This window comes from Aplosporella prunicola (assembly GCF_010093885.1).
Source record: "Aplosporella prunicola CBS 121167 unplaced genomic scaffold K452scaffold_3, whole genome shotgun sequence".
Classification (NCBI taxonomy): Eukaryota; Fungi; Ascomycota; class Dothideomycetes; order Botryosphaeriales; family Aplosporellaceae; genus Aplosporella; species Aplosporella prunicola.
Genome location: NW_022983531.1, coordinates 210,558 through 232,756, shown reverse-complemented (window position 1 = coordinate 232,756; position 22,199 = coordinate 210,558). Strand labels below are relative to the sequence as shown.

At 56.1% G+C, this 22,199-nt stretch overlaps 7 protein-coding genes across 7 annotated transcripts; 4 read left to right on the top strand and 3 right to left on the bottom strand.

Annotated features, from left to right (window-relative positions):
* Positions 1-227: 227 nt before the first annotated feature.
* K452DRAFT_294575 (uncharacterized protein) lies at positions 228-4,013 on the top strand (the record flags this gene model as incomplete). The annotated part of the gene is made up of 3 exons (XM_033541712.1): positions 228-272; positions 321-1,150; positions 1,202-4,013. The coding sequence occupies 3 exons, from the start codon at positions 228-230 to the stop codon at positions 4,011-4,013; spliced, it is 3,687 nt and encodes a 1,228-aa protein (XP_033401662.1).
* A 1,231-nt stretch (positions 4,014-5,244) lies between these two features.
* Positions 5,245-5,502, bottom strand: K452DRAFT_194669 (uncharacterized protein; the record flags this gene model as incomplete). The annotated part of the gene is made up of 1 exon (XM_033535920.1): positions 5,245-5,502. A coding segment is annotated over one exon (258 nt), but the record flags the coding sequence as incomplete, so codon positions are not given.
* A 2,275-nt stretch (positions 5,503-7,777) lies between these two features.
* On the bottom strand, positions 7,778-9,530 carry K452DRAFT_219978 (uncharacterized protein; the record flags this gene model as incomplete). Its single annotated transcript, XM_033536443.1, has 2 exons — positions 7,778-9,406; positions 9,465-9,530. 2 exons carry the CDS (start codon positions 9,528-9,530, stop codon positions 7,778-7,780), a joined length of 1,695 nt encoding a protein of 564 aa, XP_033401660.1.
* Positions 9,531-11,559: 2,029 nt separating this feature from the next.
* On the top strand, positions 11,560-16,113 carry K452DRAFT_103838 (uncharacterized protein). Its single transcript, XM_033534940.1, has 6 exons — positions 11,560-11,639; positions 11,778-12,069; positions 12,292-12,312; positions 12,836-13,281; positions 13,520-15,566; positions 15,635-16,113. Exons 2-6 carry the CDS (start codon positions 11,788-11,790, stop codon positions 16,028-16,030), a joined length of 3,192 nt encoding a protein of 1,063 aa, XP_033401659.1. The 5' UTR covers positions 11,560-11,639; positions 11,778-11,787; the 3' UTR covers positions 16,031-16,113.
* Positions 16,114-16,133: 20 nt separating this feature from the next.
* On the top strand, positions 16,134-16,817 carry K452DRAFT_283243 (uncharacterized protein). Its single transcript, XM_033539744.1, has one exon. The coding sequence runs from the start codon at positions 16,196-16,198 to the stop codon at positions 16,700-16,702; it is 507 nt and encodes a 168-aa protein (XP_033401658.1). The 5' UTR covers positions 16,134-16,195; the 3' UTR covers positions 16,703-16,817.
* Positions 16,818-17,831: 1,014 nt separating this feature from the next.
* K452DRAFT_242363 (uncharacterized protein) lies at positions 17,832-20,059 on the bottom strand. Its single transcript, XM_033537863.1, has 2 exons — positions 19,213-20,059; positions 17,832-19,158 (listed from the first exon to the last, which is right to left on the bottom strand). The coding sequence occupies exons 1-2, from the start codon at positions 19,914-19,916 to the stop codon at positions 18,162-18,164; spliced, it is 1,701 nt and encodes a 566-aa protein (XP_033401657.1). The 5' UTR covers positions 19,917-20,059; the 3' UTR covers positions 17,832-18,161.
* A 783-nt stretch (positions 20,060-20,842) lies between these two features.
* K452DRAFT_283239 (uncharacterized protein) lies at positions 20,843-21,389 on the top strand (the record flags this gene model as incomplete). The annotated part of the gene is made up of 1 exon (XM_033539743.1): positions 20,843-21,389. A coding segment is annotated over exon 1 (341 nt), but the record flags the coding sequence as incomplete, so codon positions are not given.
* Between the last annotated feature and the right edge of the window lie 810 nt (positions 21,390-22,199).

Below are 22,199 nucleotides of genomic sequence, written 5' to 3'. Positions count from 1 at the left end.
GACTGGAATTCAAGAAACATAAATTGAGGATCATCTTTCCGTGATAACCTTGTAACGAATGGACTTGGCTGGCCGGAACCCCGCGTGCAAGGGTCCAGCGGGCGCCCACCATTCTACGCGTTTTCCGGAGAACAGCCGATTGCTCATCTATCTAATCGCCGCTGCTCCAGTCAGAAAATCGCAAACTTCATCCGCGGGGCAACTTTTACTGCGCAACCACCGCGACCATGCCGCCCAAAGCGAAGAAGGACGGCGAGGAAGCGCCGGCACAAGTAAGTTTACCATCCCGACCTTTCACGCGAAATCCAACACGCCCCAAGGCAACTGCGAAAGCTCCAAGGAAGCCACGCGCCGGCATCCAGCGAACGAAGAAACCCGCCGACACGACCGCACCGACCGCACCGACCGCACAAGAGACGGAGGAGCAGCCAGCTGCAGAAACTGTCTTGCCAAACGGTGCTGTGCCCACAGAGAATCACGATGGCGAGAGCAGACCGACGCCGCGGAGGAAAGCGCCCGCAAGGCGCGACGACGGCATGGACTCGATACTACAGCCCTTCTACTCTGGCAAATCCTTGACGGACCCCATCAACACGGCCGAGGATAAGTGGAACCTGCTCCCTGCTTTTCTCAAGGTCAAGGGCTTGGTCAAGCAGCATATCGACTCCTTCAACTACTTCGTGGACGTCCAGCTCAAGGAAATTCTCAGGGCTAACCAATATGTGTATAGCGATGTGGACGACAAATTCTTCTGGAGGTATACCGACATCCGGGTACTCTTGCCATGCAGGACGAACGAAGAGGGAATCGTGAACCACCCATCTACTATCACTCCGAATGAGTGCCGTCTGCGGGACATGACATATGCTGCGCCAATTGTTGTGGATGTAGAATACAAGCGAGGAGCTTCCAAGGTTAAGAGGAAAGGGATTCACATCGGCAGGATGCCCATCATGTTGCGCAGCAACAAGTGTGTGTTGAATGGCAAGGCGGAGAGGGACATGGGTCGACTTGGCGAATGCTCTATTGACCCTGGTGGATACTTCATCACCAGAGGCCAGGAGAAAGTCATTCTTGTCCAGGAGCAGCTGAGCAAGAACCGTGTCATTGTAGAGTCTATGAAGGGCATCATTCAAGCCTCCGTCATCAGGTACTGTATACCGTTCTATCGTAGTAGTTCGAGCTATGCTGACTGGGGCAGTTTTACGGTTGATCGTAAATCGAAAGGATATGTGCTGCTGAAGAAAGGCCTCCTCTACTTGAAGCACAACACCTTCACTGAAGACATCCCCATCGTTATTGCGTTCAAGGCCATGGGTGTTCAGTCGGAACACGAAATCCTCCTCCTAGTAGCCGGAGACGATAGCGCGTACCAGGACGAGTTTGCAGTCAACTTCGAAGCTTCCGTAAACGAAAAGGGCGAACGCATTACCACACAGAACCAAGCGCTGGAGTACATTGGCATACGCACCCGCCAGATGAGGAAGCCCGTTGGTAACAGGCAACCACGCAACTTGCAGCAAGAAGCCATAGACGCACTCTCCGGGATGATGATGAGTCACGTTCCGGTTTATGGCATGAACTTCCGTCCCAAGGCTTTGTATGTCGCATACATGACTCGGAGGGTCCTGCAGGCTATCCATGATCCGAAGATGGTGGACGATAGGGATTACGTCGGTAACAAGCGTCTGGAGTTGGCTGGTCAGATGATGGCGCTGCTGTTCGAAGACAGTTTTAAGACCTTCAACGCCCAATTTAAGGCCAACATTGACAAGATTCTCAAGAAGCCGAACCGGGCGGCCGAATTCGACGCTTTCGATCACATCCAAACTCACGGCTGGAGTATCACGGCTGGCATGGAACGCGCCATCGCCACCGGCAACTGGACCTTGAAACGTTTCAGGATGGAACGGGCTGGTATCACGCACGTCCTGAGTCGTTTGTCCTACATCAGTGCCCTGGGTATGATGACTCGTATTACCAGTCAGTTTGAGAAGACGAGAAAGGTTTCCGGTCCTCGTGCGCTTCAGCCTTCTCAGTTTGGTATGCTTTGCACTTCGGATACTCCAGAAGGTGAAGCCTGTGGTCTGGTCAAGAACTTGGCACTTATGACACACATTACCACCGAGGTGCCAGAAGATCCCGTCAAGAGAATGGTGTTTATTCTTGGAGCCGAAGACGTTCAGTCGGCTAGTGGAAACGAGTTGTATGCTGATGGAGCCTACATTATCTTCGTCAACGGTTCGCCTTTGGCCCTGACGAGAGAACCTAAGCAATTCTTGAATGGCTTCCGGAAGTTCCGACGCATGGGACGCATCTCGGAGTTCGTCAGTATCCATATCAACCACCACCACCGCGCAGTCCAGATTGCCACGGACGAAGGTCGTATCTGTAGGCCTCTCATCGTCGTTGAGAGGGGCAAATCCAGGGTCTCAGCGCGGTACCTGCGGGCTCTCCAGAAAGGTACTATGGAGTTCGATGATTTTATTTCTCGCGGACTTGTGGAATACCTCGATGTCAACGAAGAGAACGATTCCAACATCTGCATCTACGAGAAAGACTTGAAAGAGTTCCACACGCATCTCGAGATCGAGCCTTTCACCATCCTGGGCGCCGTCGCTGGTCTTATCCCCTACCCTCATCACAACCAGTCTCCTCGTAACACTTACCAGTGCGCTATGGGTAAGCAAGCTATCGGAGCAATTGCTTACAACCAGTTTACCCGTATCGACACGCTGCTGTATCTTATGGTGTATCCACAACAACCTATGGTCAAGACACGGACTATCGAACTCATCAAGTACGACAAGCTTCCTGCAGGCCAGAATGCTACCGTGGCGGTCATGTCATACTCGGGTTACGATATCGAAGATGCTCTCGTGATCAATAAGGCATCCTGCGACCGAGGCTTTGGACGTTGCCAGGTCTTCAAGAAGGCCACCACGACGCTGAAGTCCTACGCCAACGGAACCATGGACAAGTTTCTTGAACCAGACCCGAACCAGCCTCGGCACAAAAAGCTGGGTAGGTTGGATGGTATCGCGGAGGTTGGTGTGCTCCTTGAGAAGGACGACGTGTATCTCAACAAGCATGTTCCTCTCCAAACCAACCCGGTCGGCCCACTCGAGACTGGTCGGGGAAGGACCGAGTACCGCAACACGCCGATGTCATACAAGCTCCCAGACCCGGCGTATGTCGACAAGGTTATGCTTGCGCAGAACGAGAGCGAGACGCCCCTCATCAAGATCCAAACTCGGCAAACTCGGCGACCGGAACTTGGAGACAAGTTCTCCTCGCGTCACGGACAGAAAGGTGTTGTGGGTATCATCGCGGAGCAGGTGGACATGCCGTTCAACGACCAGGGTATCTGCCCAGACATCATCATGAACCCTCACGGTTTCCCGTCCCGTATGACGGTCGGCAAGATGCTGGAATTGTTGTCAGGAAAGGCAGGCGTGCTTTCCGGAGCGCTGCAATATGGCACCGCCTTCGGCGGCTCCAAGGCAGAAGTGATGTCGCAGATCCTGCTGGAGAAGGGCTTCTCCTACTCTGGCAAAGACATGCTCACATCAGGCATCACGGGTGAATCGTTGCCAGCCTACGTCTTCTTCGGGCCCATCTACTACCAGAAGCTGAAGCACATGGTGCAAGACAAGATGCACAGTCGTGCGCGGGGACCCCGCGCGATCCTGACCCGTCAACCAACAGAAGGTCGTTCCCGCGACGGCGGTCTCCGTCTGGGCGAAATGGAGCGCGACTGCCTGATCGCGTACGGTGCAAGCCAGCTGCTGCTAGAGCGTCTGATGCTGAGCTCCGACGCGCACGAGTGCGACGTCTGCGAGCGCTGCGGCATGATGGGCTACCAGGGCTGGTGCCAGAGCTGCCGCAGCAGCAAGGGCGTCGTGCGCATGACTATTCCGTACGCGGCTAAGCTGCTTATTCAGGAATTGCTGAGTATGAACGTCAAGGCGAGCTTGCGCCTTGGTGACGAGTTCCCTGCTGAGGAGGATTGAGCGCTTGGGTGCATGCGGTGGTTGGGGGGTGAAGTTGCTTCCTTGCTGACTGTCTTTGGTGGGAGTCTGCGTTGAGTTTCGTTTTGCATAGCGTGGAGCATTTGCGGGGGATGGGAGTTTTCTGGTGGCTTGTTTGATTGTCATTCTTCTTTAGATTCGAATACCTGAGCATCAGTTTGCTGGCTGATGGAATGGAGGTACGGAGCGAGGTCTGGACGATTTAGTCTAGTAGGTAGAAAACCTTAAAAAGCAATTTTTACTATACTGCTTGAAAAACACTATGTCAGATCACACACACACACACACACACACACACACATCAATGCCGCCTCACGTCAAGAACCCATTAATTACATTTTTTCCCCAGCATATCATATCGTACACGTCTCGCTCGCACTAGACCAGACCAGGTCAGGGCAAGCGAAGCAGAAACGGAGAAAGAAGAAAGGAAAGAAGGAGAGAGAAAAAGAAAAAGGAAAGTCATCAATTGTAACTCACCTCACCTCCTCAGATAGTCACCCATTAGCAGGAAAAACCAAGCCCCTCCCACCAGGAGGTCGTTACTCATCCTTCCATCCCCACCACCACAAAAGGAAAGAAGGAAAAAGGGAAAAGGAAAATCGGAGAAAACTAAAAGAAAAAAAAAAAAGGAAAAGAGCAAATAAACTCCCTGCACCCCAACAGAGAAGAAATGAACGAACGCCATGTCCCACGACACGAGAACCCGAAATTGACCAGACCGGACCAAATAAATCAGCGCAAAGAAAGGAAAGAAGGAAAGAAGTAAGTAAAAGGCAGAATCGCATTCATTAAGGTTTCGACGTCATGCTTTCGTTTGGGTTGTGAAGAGAGAGTTTTGTTGAGAGAAAAAAGAGTTTGTTGGTGATGTGCTGTGCTGTGGTTGGTTGGGTAGGTGGTGGTGCCAGGGTGTGTTTGAGAGAGGGATGGAGAGTGCGAGTGTGTGTCGTGGCGTCGCAGAGAACAATTGATGGCCTGCCTAGCCCTAGCAAGCAAGCAAGCGGCTGCGCCCGCTATGGCTATGGCAGCACGTATATGCGCCGGACATGCGTGCGTCGTTTCAAGCTTCGGATCAATCGTCCTGTCCTTCGTCCGCTATTCGCTCCTCAAATCATAATGGCCGTCATCAACATCCCCTCGCTCGCTCATCTCCATGTGCCCCCCAACTCCACTAGCAAACACCAACCATCGCTCGCTCGTTCGCCTAGAACGCCGCGCCGCCAATCTCGCCCTCCCCGTTCAAAGCTCTCAAATGCTCATCCGCCAACTGCGCCCTCAGCCCTGCCGTCTCGCTCTCGCTCTCCAGCCGATCCCACTCGCGCCGGCTCCGACGCGCCACTGCCTCCTTCTCGGCAATGAGGTCGCGCAGGCGGCGCGACTCGTCCTCCAGCTTCTGCAAGCGGCTCGAGTCGACCAGATCCTTGGCCTTCTGTCCTCCGGGCACGATAGGCGGCAGATCCGCGAGATGATTCGGGCCGCTGGGCCCAGCGCCCGGGCCGGCAGCCGTGTTGAAGCGCTGCGTGCGTGGGTACGTCGTCGATGTGCTGTTGCTGCTGCCACGGAAGGCTGGCGGTCCGCCGCCTCCACGTGGTCCGGACGGCGGGCCACCGGCGAAGCCTCCGCGCGCGGCCCAAGGTCCTGATGCACGACGGGGTCCGACGGGAGCTGCGGGGTCGTATGGCGGGTAAGGGTCCCGTCCGAAGCCACCACGACCACCGCCGCGAGGGCGTGAGGGTGCCGAGAGAATGGGGTTGCCGGCGCGACTATGAGCCGACATGGGCATGGAAGGGCCCGCAGGTGGAGACATGGACGGCCCAACAGGATAGCGGTTGCTTGCAGGGCCGGTAGGTGGCGCGCGCTGGAAGTCGCCGCGAGGCCCAGAAGGAGGCGGTACACTGCCATTCGTGTATTCGCGTACTACTGGGCGCGGAGGTGAGCGTCGACGTGGAGGTGAACGTTCTCTCTCTCGCTCCCGCTCCCGCTCCCTTTCCCGTTCGCGTTCGCGTTCACGTTCGCGTTCACGTTCGCGCTCGCGTTCACGTTCACGTTCACGCTCACGCTCAATGGAACGACTCCGGAAGGATGCCGGTGACCGCGGGCGCGGGGAGTACGATTCCATTGGAGGACGCTCTTCGGGAACAAGTGCCAGTCTGCTGGGGTGCACGGGTGGCGACGAGCGACGGGAAGATGCGACGGATTCTCTGCCTGACCGCGGTTCAATTGGAGGAATGTATGTAGTTGCGGCTCTCGGCGGTGACGGTGAACGACGTCTCCAGGTGTTTACGGTGTAAGGATCGACTCGATCGTCGCGATGAGGAGATCTGGATCGAGGACGGTAACTCCTTTCACGAGGTGGTGAGTAAACGCGACGAGGAGGACTATGCGTCACGTCAGTATACTAGGTAGTTTCGCGAGTCAATGATTCCCTCAACGTACCTATAGCCTCTGGACCTGGGCTCATCGTATCTGCTGATCCTCGGCGGCGGTGACACGAGCCGCTCCCTCTTTGCAGGCGGAGGTGAGCGTCCGCGGCTGCCGGCAGGTGAGACATCACGGCTGCGCTTCAACGGTGGTGGAGAGCGGTCTCTAGGACGTGGAGAACGCCGGTCATACGCGCTGTCGTAGTCGCGTATAGGCGACCTAGGCCGAGTATCTCTCCTGTAATCACCCCGACGCGGCGAAAAGTCACGGCGAGGAGGAGATCTCGGCCGTGAAGCCCTCCAAGTGTCACTCTCAGGTCTAATGTATGGCCGAGGGCTGCGCGACCTGCGACGGTACCCAGGAGAGCGGCTGCGGGGCCGTGAGACTCTGCTCGAAGAGGGGATGTATGTGTCTGCAGGCAGAGGACGACGAGGCGGGGGTGAGCGCGTGGAACGGTAGCTGTCGCGTGGGTGCGGCGAGCGAGCGGGACGGTAGGTCGAGGTAGAGCTAGGCGCGTAGCGGTCGCCGGGCCTGCAAGACTTGTTGTCAGTCATCAGTTGCACTTTGCGATGCAAGCGGGACAGCGATAGGCGTGAGTTGAGACACGTCTGGCGCGCTCGAGAAGACGCAACGAAGACTTAGGTAGTGGGTCGAAGGTGAGATGGAAGTACGGACCTTCTGTCCCTGTCGCGATCACGATCCATTGTAGGCCGGGTGAAAGCAAGGGCTCGGGCGGCAAAAGCAGTCGTTGCGTGGAGGTGCAGTGGTGGACTTTGAGGTGCTGGTCGGTTGTCGAGCTTGTGAACTTTTCTGGGCGCGGGAGCGAGCGAGAAAGGAGCTGGCCGTGCACGTGATCAGGCGCGTCATCGCGTTTTCAGCCGCAATGAGTGGAGGCCAGCTAAGAGGCACCAACGTTAGCCTTCAGACCGCCATCCGTTTACTCACCTGCCACGTCCCCGGCGTCGAGACGCGTTGCGCCTGCAGCCCGACCCTTCACACGGCTTGCTGTGCCACCCGGCGCTTGGCATGGTCCCTGTGCGTTAGCTGGCATTTCCGCTATCTTGATTCTTCACTTCTTGTCTTCCCAGCAAACGTGTTTTGCAAGCATGATTCTTTACTGTTGTACTCCTTTGCTCCCGTGCCCGTCCCGGACTACCCCGCCCATCCAGAAACGCCAGCTGGCCATGGAAGCTTGTGCTCGATGCATTTTTCCTGATGTGCAAGCCTGATCTGTGCAATTGGTATCTTGTCTCTCGCGCGCTCCCGCGCCAGCTTTTCTTCATCCACTGCCCTCCCCCTGTATTGGTACAAGTGTTCATGTTCTCTTAGCGTCTGTTACGGCGCTCTTCGTCCTTCTTCAGCCGCTTGCGGCTCTCATCGGCAATCATCTGGCTCAAGTCATCTTGATCAACCCTACCGGCCCACTGGCCCTGTCCTTCGGCCTGCCGCTGAGCTTCGTAGCGCTTCTGGAGCTCCTCCTTGCTCAGCTTGTCATCTCTTTCCAAAGCATCCACGTCCACGCTAACATCAACATCGCCAGCCTTCCTCTTCCGGCGATTGTCCTCCTGTCCAAGTACCGGGAGGTTTTGCTGAGCGGCCTTGAGATCATATCCACGTTCGCTGCCGAAGAAGCCCGAGGCACGGGTCGTGTGCTCAGGCAAAACCGTGTAAGCCGAGCGCGGCTGCGTGACCTCTTCCGTCTCAGTGCCACGCTTCTGCTTGCGCAGCGTGAAGTCACCCGCGACGCTCTCTGTGCCACCATACTCTGAGGGCATAGCAGAGGCTGTGCCGCTCGGTGTCTCAATACCACCCATGGACGCACCCACATCCTCCTCCGCCATTTCTTCGTCCTCCTCACCTTCCTCTTCGTCTTCATCCTCTTCCTCCTCCGATTCCTCCTCGGGCTCTTGAAGCTCGCCCCACAGGGTCTTTTCGACCGGCTCACCGACTGGTTGTTCTTGATTCGGCTGAAGTACACCAAACACATCACCTCCGTAGAGTGGCCTGTTGTACTCATCCACAGGCGGCTTGCCGTATCCACCTGGATGGAAGCCCCATTGGCTGCCAGGAGGGGGTGGGGCATTCAAGCCCGGAATCTTGAGCGCAGGATATGAAGGCGGAGGCCCGAAGCGCTGCTGGTTGATCAGCCATGGCGGAGGCGCACCAGGCGGAATGTTCAAAGCTTCTTTCAGCTCTTCACTTAGCTCACCAGGTCGAAGATGTCTCAAGTTTGTCTCGTACTCCTTGCCCTCGTAGTAGACCTCGCCATACCGCGTTAGCTCAGGCTTGGTTTGAAATCTGAAGAATGCTTCGTAGAGCTTCTGGTAGTCGATATCGAGCTTGCCAAGCTTTCCCTGAACGCGCTCTCTCTGCTTTTGCCTCAGCGACTGTTGGTCTTGCTTTTCCAGCACCGCGTCTCTCATCTCCGCAATACCGGTATCTTGAATAAACTTGGGGAGGGCGAATGGGGGCTTTTCAATACCGCGCTTCGACGAGAGATACTCGCGTTTAAGCGACCAGTGTCCGGGGACGGGCACGACATTGCGATGAGATTTAATGGACACGAGCATTCGCGGATCTGGTGCCGACGTATCAGTCCATTCAACAAGCTCGGGTTTTCTGACCAGAGCTTTGAGCTCTGCGATCGACAGCTTGTTCTGCTGCTTTCGCTTCTTTTTTGACATCTTCTGCCCTTCATCATCCTCGTCGGGAATGTCGTCATTGTCGTCATAGAAGACCTCCGGCTTCTCTGGTTTCAGAGCCTCGGAGGCATCCGTCTGTTGGAACCTCTGAATAACGCCCTGGAACTGGGCAAATAGCGGATCGTTCTCGTCGATGTGGGCATCAAAAGTAACGGGTTCAGCGGCATCTCCATCGGTCGCAGCATTGGTCTCTCGCTCGACGGGCTTCTCTGCCGGTGGCGGCGACGCAGGTCTTGATTCGGGGGCTGGCGTCTACAATGACAAGTCAGCACTTGCGTGTGGGACGTCGGGTGATGGAGGGTGAAGTTACCTCTTCTTTTTTGGCCTTCCGCATGGCGCGGCGCCGCGCGTTCTTGGTCTGGGCCGAAACCGCCATCGTGCGCGGTTGCGAGCAGCTCGTGGCAAGCGGCAGGCAACGTTCTGATGCGGGAGGTGGTGGGAGGTGTCAAGGTTGGAGGCGGGTGCCGTGGGTGGAGTAGCCTGTGCAGATAGGGTGCGTGAGTGCTTGGTGAGGACGGCCCCGATGGAAGTTTCCTCCGTGCCGCCAAGCCTCTTTGGGCATGGCGCGGAACGCCCGCAAAGACACACTCGTGCGCACAACCTTTGACTACACGCGCAGCGCGGCAACGCGAGCATTCCTCGGAGGCTCGAGTCAAGTTCGACATCTGAAGTCTCGGCTCCTCATTACCAGCGAAGACACGAGACAAGGTGCTTTGGCAATCGCGGCCTGTCTCTAATCGGTTTCTCCGGCCGGCGTAACTGATCCTGATTTCTCCTTCCCACAAGGCTTGCACGGCGACACTCGCCATCGATCGAAAGAGCGCTGAACCTCCGTCTACAAACTTTGAGTGATTTTGCCGATCTTCCTATGGCACTCTTAGCTAAGATTGATAGGCGCGCAATGCCATTACCAATTCTGCTGTGCTGCGTCTAGATTTGTGGGCGTAGAGACTGATTCGGCGCTTGACGAAGGCGAGTTTCACAGGGAACTTTGTTGTGTTGAATAAAGCCTGTCCGCGGAGAGGCAGATCATCATTGGATTGCACGAAGATGTTCGGCGCTTTCACAAGAATAGATGCACACGTCACTGTCCACTAGCCGCATGCTATTCCCAATGGGTGTTGCGCTGTCAAGATTCAGCCTTACCAATGAGCTACTGTTCTTTTGGCCTGCGGGAGGGCTATGGCGAGGGACTAAGCACACAGAAGGATTGAGGCTCAGACAAGAGGCGACAAGCGGTGATGTCTTAAGCAACGTCGAGTGGTCCTTTGGGACTGGTCCAACCACCCTTTTCTGCCTCGTCCTCAGGCAGGCTGCCCCGCGATCTCAAACGAGTCAAGAGCTCGGGAGCTCTCCAAGGAAGCTAACGTAATCTACCCACTCTTGCCCCCCTCATTCGGCACTTTTCGAGATCATCCCGAGCGCCAAACCGCAATCTGGCCCCTTCGCGCTCGAGGCCGGTAGGGCTGGCGCAGCGCGCAGCGACAGCGGCAGGCGGGAGGAAGGACGGCGTGGACGGAGGCGGGCGCGCAGGCACCGGCAGGGCGTGGGGGTGCCAAACGAGGGCCATGCCGTCACGCTCCGGCACTGGGCAGCGAAAAAGGGCGCGAGGCCGCTCCCAGCGATGGCGCGCAGCAGGCCGCAAGCACGGACTTTGCGCACCGCCCAACCTCGCGGGGCATTATCGATACCAGCGCTCTAGGCTGCATCCAGTCTAGCCAGGCACTATCATGTTGACAGGCGGTGTGTAGAGTAGTTGAGTAGGCAGGCAGTCGCACAGATGGATGATGGTTGAGCTGTTTCTCACCATGCCCCGCAGTGGACAGACGAGTCAAGCTTCCCCTTTGAGCGGGCAGCGCAACGGGCAGTGATCCGAGGCGTGATCAGAGGCACGGTACCGCCCGTCGATCGCAGCCAGTGACGTGAGGCCGCAGAGGCGCGGGTGGGGAGCGGTGCTTGTGGCATGACGAGTCGTCTCTCGCGCGCACCGCATTCGCTGCGCGCCCTGGGAGGCTGCGAATGAGAGCGGCTCTGTCCAAGGGAGAGCCGGGAGCGGTAGCTAGCAGGTGTCCATCAATCACAGGGCCGCCGCGGCCCTAGCGGATGAGTTGGGGATGGGCGGTGCCATGGGTGGCTTGCAGCTTCTCAGGGTCCGGTCCGCTCTCTCGCCCGCCTGAAACCCGCTTCGACTCTCCCGCTCTCTCTCTCACACCTCCCCTCCTCATTGTCTTGTATTTGTACGGGCCCGCGCTCCCCTCCGCCTCTTGTGCCTCGCTCCGCTCGCGCGTTGGGCCGCCTCTCGAGCTGTGATTAGAGCGCTCCGACCGCGCTCTGATCCCGAGCCAAGCCAAGGACTAGGGCTCTCACTGTACAACGTAACGGTAGTTCTTCAGGCGAACTCGCAATCTCCCGTGCGCCCTCCTCTTTGTTTTCGATTCCCGCCTCCACCACCTTTGCGAGGGCCGACGCCCTGTGTACGATTTGTGTGTGAGTCCGATCCAACAGGCCCCTTATCCTGCCCCAGCCTGGCGAATTGCCCGCCGCGAGCACCCTACTCCGCCCGCCGCGACCCCACACGCGCTTGCGACCTCGAGGCCTTGGCTGATGTGCCGTCTTGCTGCAGGTAGAAGACCATGGCCTTCGTCAGCGGCCTGGGGGATCGCCCCGACGATAGGCGCTTTCGCAATCCCCAGTCCCCGCGCGAAGAGTCGACGACGTTCTCCGGCCTGACCTCCCCCATACGCAGCCTGGCCAGCCAGATGCATGCGCACGCATCCCCCTCGAGCGACCCCCGCGGCAGTCTGTCGAGACGTTTTACCACCAACACTGTACCAACATTGCCTACACTATCTCCTTTGTCGCCAATTGGTCTGCAGCGCAGACAAGCGGCGGAGAACGTCGAGTTTACGACCGCGGTAAGTGCTCCTGTGTGTGTGTGTGTGTGTGTGTGTGTGTGTGTGTGTGTGCAAAGCGCTGCTTGAATTCCCCAAGTTTCCCTGCTCTTTCTTGTTGCGCGCCTTCACCGCGGCGTGCGCTTACGGCAAGCCGCCATGGTTGCTGCGGGCGCCGCTTCAGCTGTTTCTTTTGATATAGCCGGCAACATTTGAACGAATGCGTAGCTAACGATCGCCTCTCAGACCTATCATAAAGTGCAACTGGTAAGAGAAAGTCCCTTACTTGTTTCTGCACTTCACTCTTCGCTCTGCCCGGAGTCGGTGGTCCGTGCGCCGCCCGCCGCCTGCTGCTCATGATATCCCAACTTTCTACAACCAACCTACCTTCTTCCTCCCCACCTCCTCCTCCCTCCGCAAACTCGTCACCCTTCTCAATCACTGTGTGATCTTCTATCTATACCCTGCCCTCTTACATCTTGTGGCGCTTGTCTCAAGTTCAACTTCGACCCGTCCTTGCCAAATCGTTCGGTGTTACACCGCACCGCTCAAGTTGAACCCTTGCCCAAGATCTGAGACCAAGACCAAGCCTCGAACCAAGGCTTGAGATTCTCAACTTCACTTCTATTCCTAGTCCAACATGTCCAACAACGGTCAAGACCTTGTTGGCCCTGTGGGCTCACCCGCTCCGGCGGCCAACCCTCATTTATCTCCTTCTACTTCACGCCATGCTCTGGACGATGAGGAATTTGCCATCATCCAGCAGAAGCATGCTAACTGTGTCGATCAGCTCGAGAAGAAGCGCCTCGAGTACGAATTCCTCAAGGAGCAACGTCGTCGGTTTGAGGCCGAGATGGAGCTCTTCGATATCCACTGCGATAGCGCCAAGCAAGACTGGGAGCGCTTGTCACACGAAACCAAGGGTGCTGCCGGCCACCAGAGCGAGCCTACAACCCCTCCCGAATACCGCGAGAACGGCTTTCCGTCTGCCTTCTCTCGTCCTCAGCGCTACTCGATGCAGAACTTGACGTCACCTCAGCAGCCCGGCCTGTTGAACCGTCCCGGTCGTTCGGGCTCACAGATCACTTCTCCTCCCCAGACCCAGATCTTCAACAACCAGTCGGTTTCTCACGTGCCTTCCAAATCCATGCCCGGTTCCCGGCGTGGTTCGGATGAAGACGAAGACAACTTTGAGTTCGATATCTCGACCATGAACCCTCGCACCGGTAGAACCAGGTGAGTAGCGTCGCTTTCCCCTACACTTTGTGTTACTGCTTGTTTGCGGAACGACACGTTGAGCCCACTTGGGTAATTTCCCATTCTTGGCTTCGCGTTTCCTTCCTTGTCCCATTGACAAACCCGACCCGCTGGGTCTTTGACGAGCCCTTGCATAACCACGGTTCCGGACGTCAGATGGCATCCATTCCTGCGCATTTCACGCAACAAAATCTAACACAAGCTGACCGTCTTGTAGTCTCAACAGGAACTCAATGCCCATCACCAGTGGTCGTGCCAACGCTGACCTTCCCGACCTCACCTCCGTTTTGGGTCACATTGACACCACCAACTTCCTCTTCGGAGACGACGACGAGAAGCCTCGCAACAAGGGCTACAATCCTGCTGCTTCACCTGATGTCAAGAACTACCTGCAGATGAACACCACCGACGATAAGTTCCCGATTCTGGTCCGCCGTGACGGTGACGGCCCGATGCAGCTTTCCGCGTCTTCCGCCGCATTGGATCTCGCGCTTTCGCAGTCCCCCGGCCCCGAGGCTGAGTCAAACGGCTGGTCTTCGTTTGCTCCTCGTCATCGTCAGGCTCAACACAGCCTTCCGGCAAACAACTTGCGCAAGGCCGATGAGTTCGAAGGCGCTGGAAGCAACGGCGTCGAGACGCCCAGGCGTTCGACTGTTGGCAACCGTCACTCTATGGAAGTGAGATTCAGTCCCTTTGGTGACTCGAAGCGCCCGGGTTTGATCAACACACCGCCGAACGGAGCGACGAACGGCTTTCCGAAGCTTCAATCATCCTACTCGACCAACGACCTGCCCACCATTTCGTCCGTCAAGGCTACCAATGGCATCAACGGCAACAACGCGGCTCCCACCATTGGTGTTAACTCTCACGCTGAACAGCATCTCCATAATCACAATGCTAGTCTCGGTCGTATTCCGCCCACCGCGGTTAACCGTCACAGCCGTGAGCTTTCTGGTACTGAGAACCGGACTGAGGAGTCCAAGAACACTTTCCGTTCAATCCAGTCGGCTTTGCAGGCTAGCGCTGCGCCTTTCGGCCCCAGCCTTCCTGCACCCAACTCCTCTGCCATGGCGTCATCTTCGTCGTCGACAATCACCGCTTCCTCTGGCACCAATGCGACTGCTGTTACCTCGGCTGCCATGGCGCAGTACAACAACAACAACAACAACCCATACTACGGCGGGTACGGCATGCAGATGCTCAACATGGGCATGAACCAACTGCAAGTCAATGGGCAGCCGCCCTACAACCAGATGCCTATGTACGGTCCCTCCTACGGTCAGTTCCCGCAGCAGCCGTATCAGCAGTACGCTCCGCCGCCGCAGGTTCAGCAGCCACCTCGCTTCCCTGACAGCCAGGCTCGGGTCATTCAACAGCGTCGCATGCAAAACCACGAGGACCAGGTCCGCGCCCAGCAGTACGACTTCAGCTCTCTGCTGCCTCATGATATTGTCGAGTTGTGCAAGGATCAACACGGTTGCCGCTATTTGCAGAAGCAGATCGAGGGTCGCAACCAGGAGGTGATGGCTAAGATCTTCGAAGCCATCCGCGAGCACGTAGTTGAGCTCATGCAGGATCCTTTCGCCAACTACCTCTGCCAGAAGCTTCTTGAATTCAGCGATGACGAGCAGCGCACACTCCTCATCCACAACGCCGCTCCTAGAATGGTCAACATTGCTCTCAACCAGCACGGCACTAGGGCCCTCCAGAAGATGATCGAGTACATTACCACGCCCGAACAAATCAACACCATCATCGAAGCTCTGCGCCAGAACGTTGTCCTCCTCATTCAGGACCTGAACGGCAACCACGTCATTCAGAAGTGCTTGAATCATCTTGCTTCCGAGAATGCCGAGTTCATTTTCCAAGCTGTCGCCAACAGCTGCGTCGCTGTCGGTACTCATCGCCACGGTTGCTGCGTTCTGCAGCGCTGCATCGACCACGCCACCGGCACTCAACGTGACGAACTCATTGGTGCCATTACACGCAGTGCCTTTGCTCTGGTTCAGGATCCGTTCGGCAATTACGTGGTTCAGTACATTTTGGATCTTCAGGACGAGGCCTACTCGAAGCCGCTGTGCTTCAGCTTCCGTGGAAGTGTTCCTGCCTTGTCCAAGCAGAAGTTCAGCTCCAATGTTGTCGAAAAGTGCATCCGTGTCTCTGATGAAGAGACCAAGCGTATGCTTATTGAGGAGCTCCTTCAACCTAACGAGATTGAGAAGTTGATCCGCGACTCATATGCCAACTATGTCATTCAGACTGCTGTAAGTTCCTCCACTTCTCTTCCTAAACCGGTAGTCTTTTCCAGTAGCTAACATGATTGACCTCTCAGCTTGATTATGCCGACGCTCCCACCAAGATTCGTCTCGTGGAGGCTATCCGTCCTATGTTGCCCTCGATTCGTCAGACTCCTTATGGTCGCCGCATCTTGAGCAAAGTCCAAGAGTTCGACAATCGCATGAGCAACCACTCAAGTGGCCAGATTGCTCCTCTGACCGGCGGAGGCCAGGCCCAGCTCACCTACCCTGGTCCGATGAACTCTCAGGCTCCTGCTGTGCAGAGCCCTCCTCCGCCGGCCTACAGCAGCATGGCCAACGGCTACGGCGCCAACCTCGCTTCTCCTCAGCCGCACCGCATGTCGAACACGTCGCTTCCCAACCACCTTCAGTCCAATGTACAACAGAACTTCGGTTACCGTGGTGGTCAGCCTAACGGCATCTACTACTAAGCGACCGCTCACGACATCATGAATCACGATTGACGTAGAAGCGTCTTGCTTGCATCAGCGGCGATTCACGTTTCATATGCTGGTCCCTTTTGGCCCGGAGCGTTCATTGCAGGCGTACAGCGACTTTGTCCGAGTGTTGACTCGCTTTGGACCAGAGTTTCTTTCATGGAGTTTCTTCAGTTGCCCACTTCTCCTGCTTGCATTCGAAAACGTCACGAACCGTCACGGCCTTTCTCTTCGACGCGTAGATCAGGACGGCTGGCTGCCTTCATTCAAAAAAAGGTCTTTGATCCATGGCGGCAACAGTCTCCGAACTCATGTACAACTATTCGAGACGACTGCTCAGCAACACAAAAACAAAAACTTCAAAAAACCTTTCGGCCTGACATTCTTGATAACGGCGCCTTTTATCCCCAGTTTCGACTCTTTGCGATTCTGGTACACAGCTTTCTCACGACTGGTATCAGAAGCATTAATGACAACGCCTACACAAAGCTCACATCATGGTCGGCAACGTCAAGGAATCTGCGAGGACCGAATGGCGCTTCTCCTACAAAGTTGTTATTTGCAAATGCTGGCAACAGCCCGCTGAAGCTAGAGTTTTTACACTTTTGCACCTTCTTCATTCACCTGGTCGTCTCTCAGCGAGGACACCAGTGCACCAACTTTTGACTTTTTTGATATTCTGTCCTTCCCAAATTCCCCCTTTATGCCACCACCGACATCAGCACAAAAACCAAAAAATCTCTGCTTTTTGGACTTTTTTTTTTTTTTTTTTTCTTTTCTTAGTTTGGATCGATGCACAGCGGTTTTTTCTTTTTCTCTTCCTTACTACTTCCCCCCAACACCACATTTGGCTTTTTTTCTGATTCTTCTTCAGCACCTTTCTTCCCTTTCCCCAAAATTCCCTTGATTCCCCTCACCATGACACTGAGCACTCTTCACCACCACGATTCATGGATTTTTTGCAAAGGCTCTTTCTTCCCTTGCTTGCGCGCTTTCTGTCCCGGTGGTCCTCGCGGCACTGCTCAACACTCTGACGACAAACACGGCTTCTTCTCTCTTCGCCGGATTGGGGCTGCACTGCGGTGGACAACTGCGCGGAACCTTCTTCTTCTCGAGCAAGCAAGCAAGCAGGGAGCGAGTCAGTAGTTTGTTAGTTAGGTCTTCTGGGCCGCTGCTGGCAGAGCGGAGCGCCAGTGGACGGAATGCGGGTGCTTTTACAAGCAATGGGCCTGCCTGCCTAACTTGCGTTGGGGTCGCCGTCTTGCAAGTGGCTTTGGCTGGCTGGCTGCTAGCTAGCTACTTGCTTAGTTAGTTAGGTAGTTATTTGGTCCGTCGAGATGGCCTGGTATACCCATACCCACCCAATTCAATAGCTTTATGACCTAGTTTTTTAGTGTGCGTGTGTATGTGTGTTTTTGTGAGGGTTGTGCGGTTGTGCGTTGTGTGTGAGTTGCGAGGACGTGTTGGATGTGTGGTCTCTCTCCCTCTCTACAAATAGCCTAGTACCAAAGCCCGCACCGAACAACCAAACCCCTCGTCCACTCACGCCCTCCTCCCCCAACAGACAGATAAAACACCCACCTCACCTACTCCCCCACCCCATATACCCGCCCCAACACACACACATAACACAAGCACAAGCATAAGCATAAGCACAAGCCACGCCCAAATCACCAATAAAGACGCACGTCCATACATGCTTCTCATCTCATCACTTTTATTCCTCTGCTCTATCTTGATATGATTTAATTTATCATATCTTATTTTGTTTTGTTTTGTCTTATTTTTATCTTATCTTCGCTTGGTATGGTGTGCTGCATTGCGCCTGCCTGCCTGTCTGTGTCTGTGCGTGTCTGTGTCTTTATGTGGTAGGGTAGGTAGATGGGTAGGTATGTGATTCCCCATTGGTTCTTTTTCTACTCTACTGTATGTCGGTCTTCCATTGTTGTGTCTCGTTGTTGTTTGTTCTGTTCTGTTCTGTTCTGTTCTGTTCCGATTCGAGGTTTTGCGAGGAGAGCCAGTGAGCAAGCAAGCAAGTGCGCAAGCAAGCAAAGCAGAGCAAGCATCCTAACGCAAGCAAGCAGCACGCAGCTCGTAGCGAGCACCAGAACGCAAGAACACAAGCTCAAGCAGCGCCCTTCGCCTTCGCATCCCTCACCGCCGCTTCATACTCCTCCTCCCTCCTAAGCGCCAACTCCGCCGCCCTCCTCCTTTCAGGACTAACGCCATCGCTCTCGCCCCTATCCCACTCCCCCTTCCAACGACCCACCACAAACCCATTGCCGGCATGAATCCAAGCCGAGACATCCTTTTGCCACTTCGCCTCCTCCAAGAACCCCTTCACCTCAGCCAGCACATCGACGAGCATCTGGTGCGGCTTGGCCTCAAACTCCTCGACTTGGACCAGGTTGAACGGCTCGCTCGCGGCCTTGAGCGCGCTGTCGTCGAGCAGCAGCGTGTTATGCTGCGCGTAGCGCTCGCCGGCGGCGTGGTTGTCATGCCAGGCAAACTGCGCCGCCGCGCCCCACACCTGCTCCAGCCGCTTGTACACCTGCACTTTTTCGTTGTACTGCGCCGGCGTCAGGCCCAGCCGGTCGCGGCCCCATTCGGCTGCGAGCTGCGAGCGCTGCTCGCGCGTGAACAGCTGCGCGCACATCTTGGCTACGTTCTCCGGCCGCGCCGACGACCACGCCATCACTCGGTGGTTGGCGAGCAGGTAGCGCAGGAACGCTTTCGCGTACGGTCGGCACACCACTTTCGACGAGTCCTTGCGGTTTGGCCGGTGCACCAGCGTGCCGTTCAGGTCGATGACAACCAGCAGCCGCTCCGGCGTCGTGCGCAGCGACGGCGCGCTCGCCACTTGCTCGAGGTACTGCGGCGACGGGTCGGGCTTGGGCGGCGGGGGGAACTTGGCGAATGACCCTTTGGGCGGGAAGTCGCGCATGGGCGACTTCGCCTTTGCCTTTGCCCTTCTACTTCCTCGTCCCATCCAGTGATTGAACCGGACCCCCCCCTCTTCGCTCTCGCTTGTCGTCGTCGCGATGTGGTCGGGTGTCGGGAGACCGGCCCCCCGTCCTGCGGCTCTCGTTGCGGCTCTCGTAGCGTATCCTCGGATCGGGGCCCTGTTTTGCTTGTCAACGCGCCAATTACGACCCTGCTGGAAGGGCTGAACCGACATTGTGGAAGAAGTGACCGGCGCGAATGCCTGCGTGTTGCCAATCGCTGACCATGCGTTTCCGATTCCATAGCCCAGACCGTAAGGCGCAGTCTGCTGCTGATACTGACCCCAAGCACCGTCTTGAACCTGCCCAAACTGCTGATTGTAAAACCCGCCTTGCTGCGCATTAGCATCCATGCCACCGCCAAACATCTGCGGCCAGGCCGCCGCGCTAGCAGCCGCCATCCACGTATTCGCGGCATTGAAATCGAACCCATATCCATATCCATTATGCGCAGGCGCAGCGGGCATCTGCTCGGGGAACTGCTGCTGCATCGCCGGTGTCGCGTACTGGGGCTGCGTCGTTTCGGCTTTCTCAGGCACAGGCGCAGGCGTGGCCTCGCGCGCAAGCTCTTGCGCTGGCGTCGCTGCGCCCGACGTGCTGCGGTCGGCATCAATGCCCTCCAGCGCGTCCAGTAGTGCCTGCCCGACAAAGCTGCCTGAGCGCGCCTGTTCGTTCTCACGCGGCGGCGCATTCGCTGCACGTTGTCGCTGTGGTTGTTGTGGTTGTTGCTGTTGTTGTGATTGTTGCGATTGTTGCGATTGTTGCTGTTGTGTAGAAGGAGCGTTTGAGCCCGTCACTCCAGGCGCGCGCGTGCGGCCGGTATTACTGGCGTTGGCATTGTTGGTATTGTTGGTATTCCGCTTCTTGTGGCGCGCCATCTTGACGTTGGCGGGGTTCGCGTTAGCAAAAGATGTGACTTGGCTGGAAAAGTGGTTACCGTGGATTCGAGGCGTAACGCAGTCGCGCAGCCATGTGCGGCAGCGACAGCGACGGGGGCGCGGAGGAGAGAGAGCGTGTGCGGACGAAGGCGCTGCATCGGACAGAAGCCTAGGCAGGTACCTAGCGGGGAAGGAAGGTTAGACTCGCAGGTGCGCAGCTTGGAAGCAAACGCAGCAAACGCAGCAAACGCGACAAACAGCCTAAGCTTTAGTCCACGGGTAAACAAAACTGGAGATCGACCGTCGCAACCTCGGTGCCGCGGAGCCGCCCAACAAGGCAGGTGCTCCTAGGCGGGCCTCTGCCTCGGCGCGACAAATAGTAATAGCGATCGAGACACGAGCGCGCTTTTCCATGGCGTCGTCGTGTGTCTGCGCGCGTGGCATCCCTGCCACTCTTATTATTACTTGCTGCCCGCGTTCAGGCCTCCCATTATTCAATATGCGGGTGATGGAGCTATTGGATGCATCCATTTAGTTGAGGCTTGATCAATCAATCCGGTGGCACTCTCTGAACTGCTGAAGCTCGCAACGCATGATGGGTTACCGTAGGCCCAACCTAGGCAGTTACTCGTACAAGACCCAGCCCAACCCGCAGCGCATTACATACAACGCAGTGCAGTGCATACAGAGCATGACCGAACTGAACCCTCCACCCAACGCCAATCCACAGCAGCCAAGTCACCGTCTGTTTCAGAAAGCCCATCCAACACACGAGACCCAACCCAACCACCTCACTCACTACCTAGCCACGCACGCACACAGACCGCCCCCCAAGACGAAACAAAACAAAACAAAACGAATGCGCTGGCCACGCTGGTCGCTGGTCGCTGCCTCTCCTGGGTAGGTACGGTAGTTGAAGCAGGCAGGCACTGGCAACGAGGACTAGGACCGTCCCTGCTGTCCTCTACGCGTGCTCGCTTCCCTCGACCTGCGGCCTGCGGCTTTCCTGACACAGCACCCAGCACACAGCACACAGCAGCAGCTGTAGGCAGTGGCACTATGCACGCAAAGCAGCGCAAAGCAAAGCAAAGCAAAGCAAAGCAAAGCAAAGCAAAGCAAGCGACTTTGCTCGCACACACACAAAACTGCCATACGCACGCAACCCACAGACACAGACACAACCACAACCACAGCCGGCATACGCACGCAAGCAACAAGCCATTCCCACCCCTCTCCGACCCCTCCGACCGTTTCATCGCCCTAGCCCTACCCAGCCTTAACCCGTCCTTTAGTCACGTCAGCACTCCCACACACCCACCGCACAGACGCCGCGACAACGGTCATCCATGTGGGGAGTGGGGTTGCGTCGTATACGGCACGCTACGCTACGTACCGCCTAGGTAGCATTGATGCGCACCACCGCCCAGCAAGAAAATTTTTAGCTTTAGAGTTTTTCTCTTCGTTAATCTATCTGACGCTTTTTGCCTTTGCCAACCAACGGTGAGGGTGAGCGGTGAGCAGTTTACCTAAACACGGACGGCCCAAGGCCTCCGCCGCCTCGGTAGTGCGGCTGCGCGGCTCAACTGCTGCTTTGCTTACCTAGTCGAGTCGAGTCCGCACCGAGATCTATCTGCCTTGTTACTCGAATCTGCTACGGCTCCGATGACGATTGCTGACTGATTGACTGATTGATTGATTGATATGTGTGCTCGTGACCATGACCATAACCACGGATGGATGGATGACTACGACGAATGAGCCCTTGGCCGTGATAAGTCTGACTGAGACTGACTGATGAACGATTATGATAGTAAGGATGATGACAACGATAATAATGATGATGATGATTGATAGATTGCCTCCCTCGACATGCGCCACCGCCCTTTCCTCTCGCATCTCTTCCCGACTCGAGCAAAAATACTAGTTGTAGAGAGAGCCCTTTCCCTTTTCCTTTTCAAGAAGCCCCATTTCCCAAAAAGTGAGAAAACCAAGAGGAAAAGAAAATATAAAAAAGGGAAAACCCAACTGATGAGACGTTTGTGGTCGCGCAAATAATGCCCCCAAAGAAACCCATAAAGCTCTGCATCTCTTTATGAACAAGACGAGCAACCAAACAACAGCAGCAGCAACAGCAGCAACAACAACAACAACAACAACAACAACAACAACAACAACAACAACAACAACAACAACAACATGACCCAACCCACCACTCAAATCGAGCTAGTGAAATACGCGCGCGCGACCCTAGACCTCCCGTAGGCGGTTCCTTGCAAATATCCG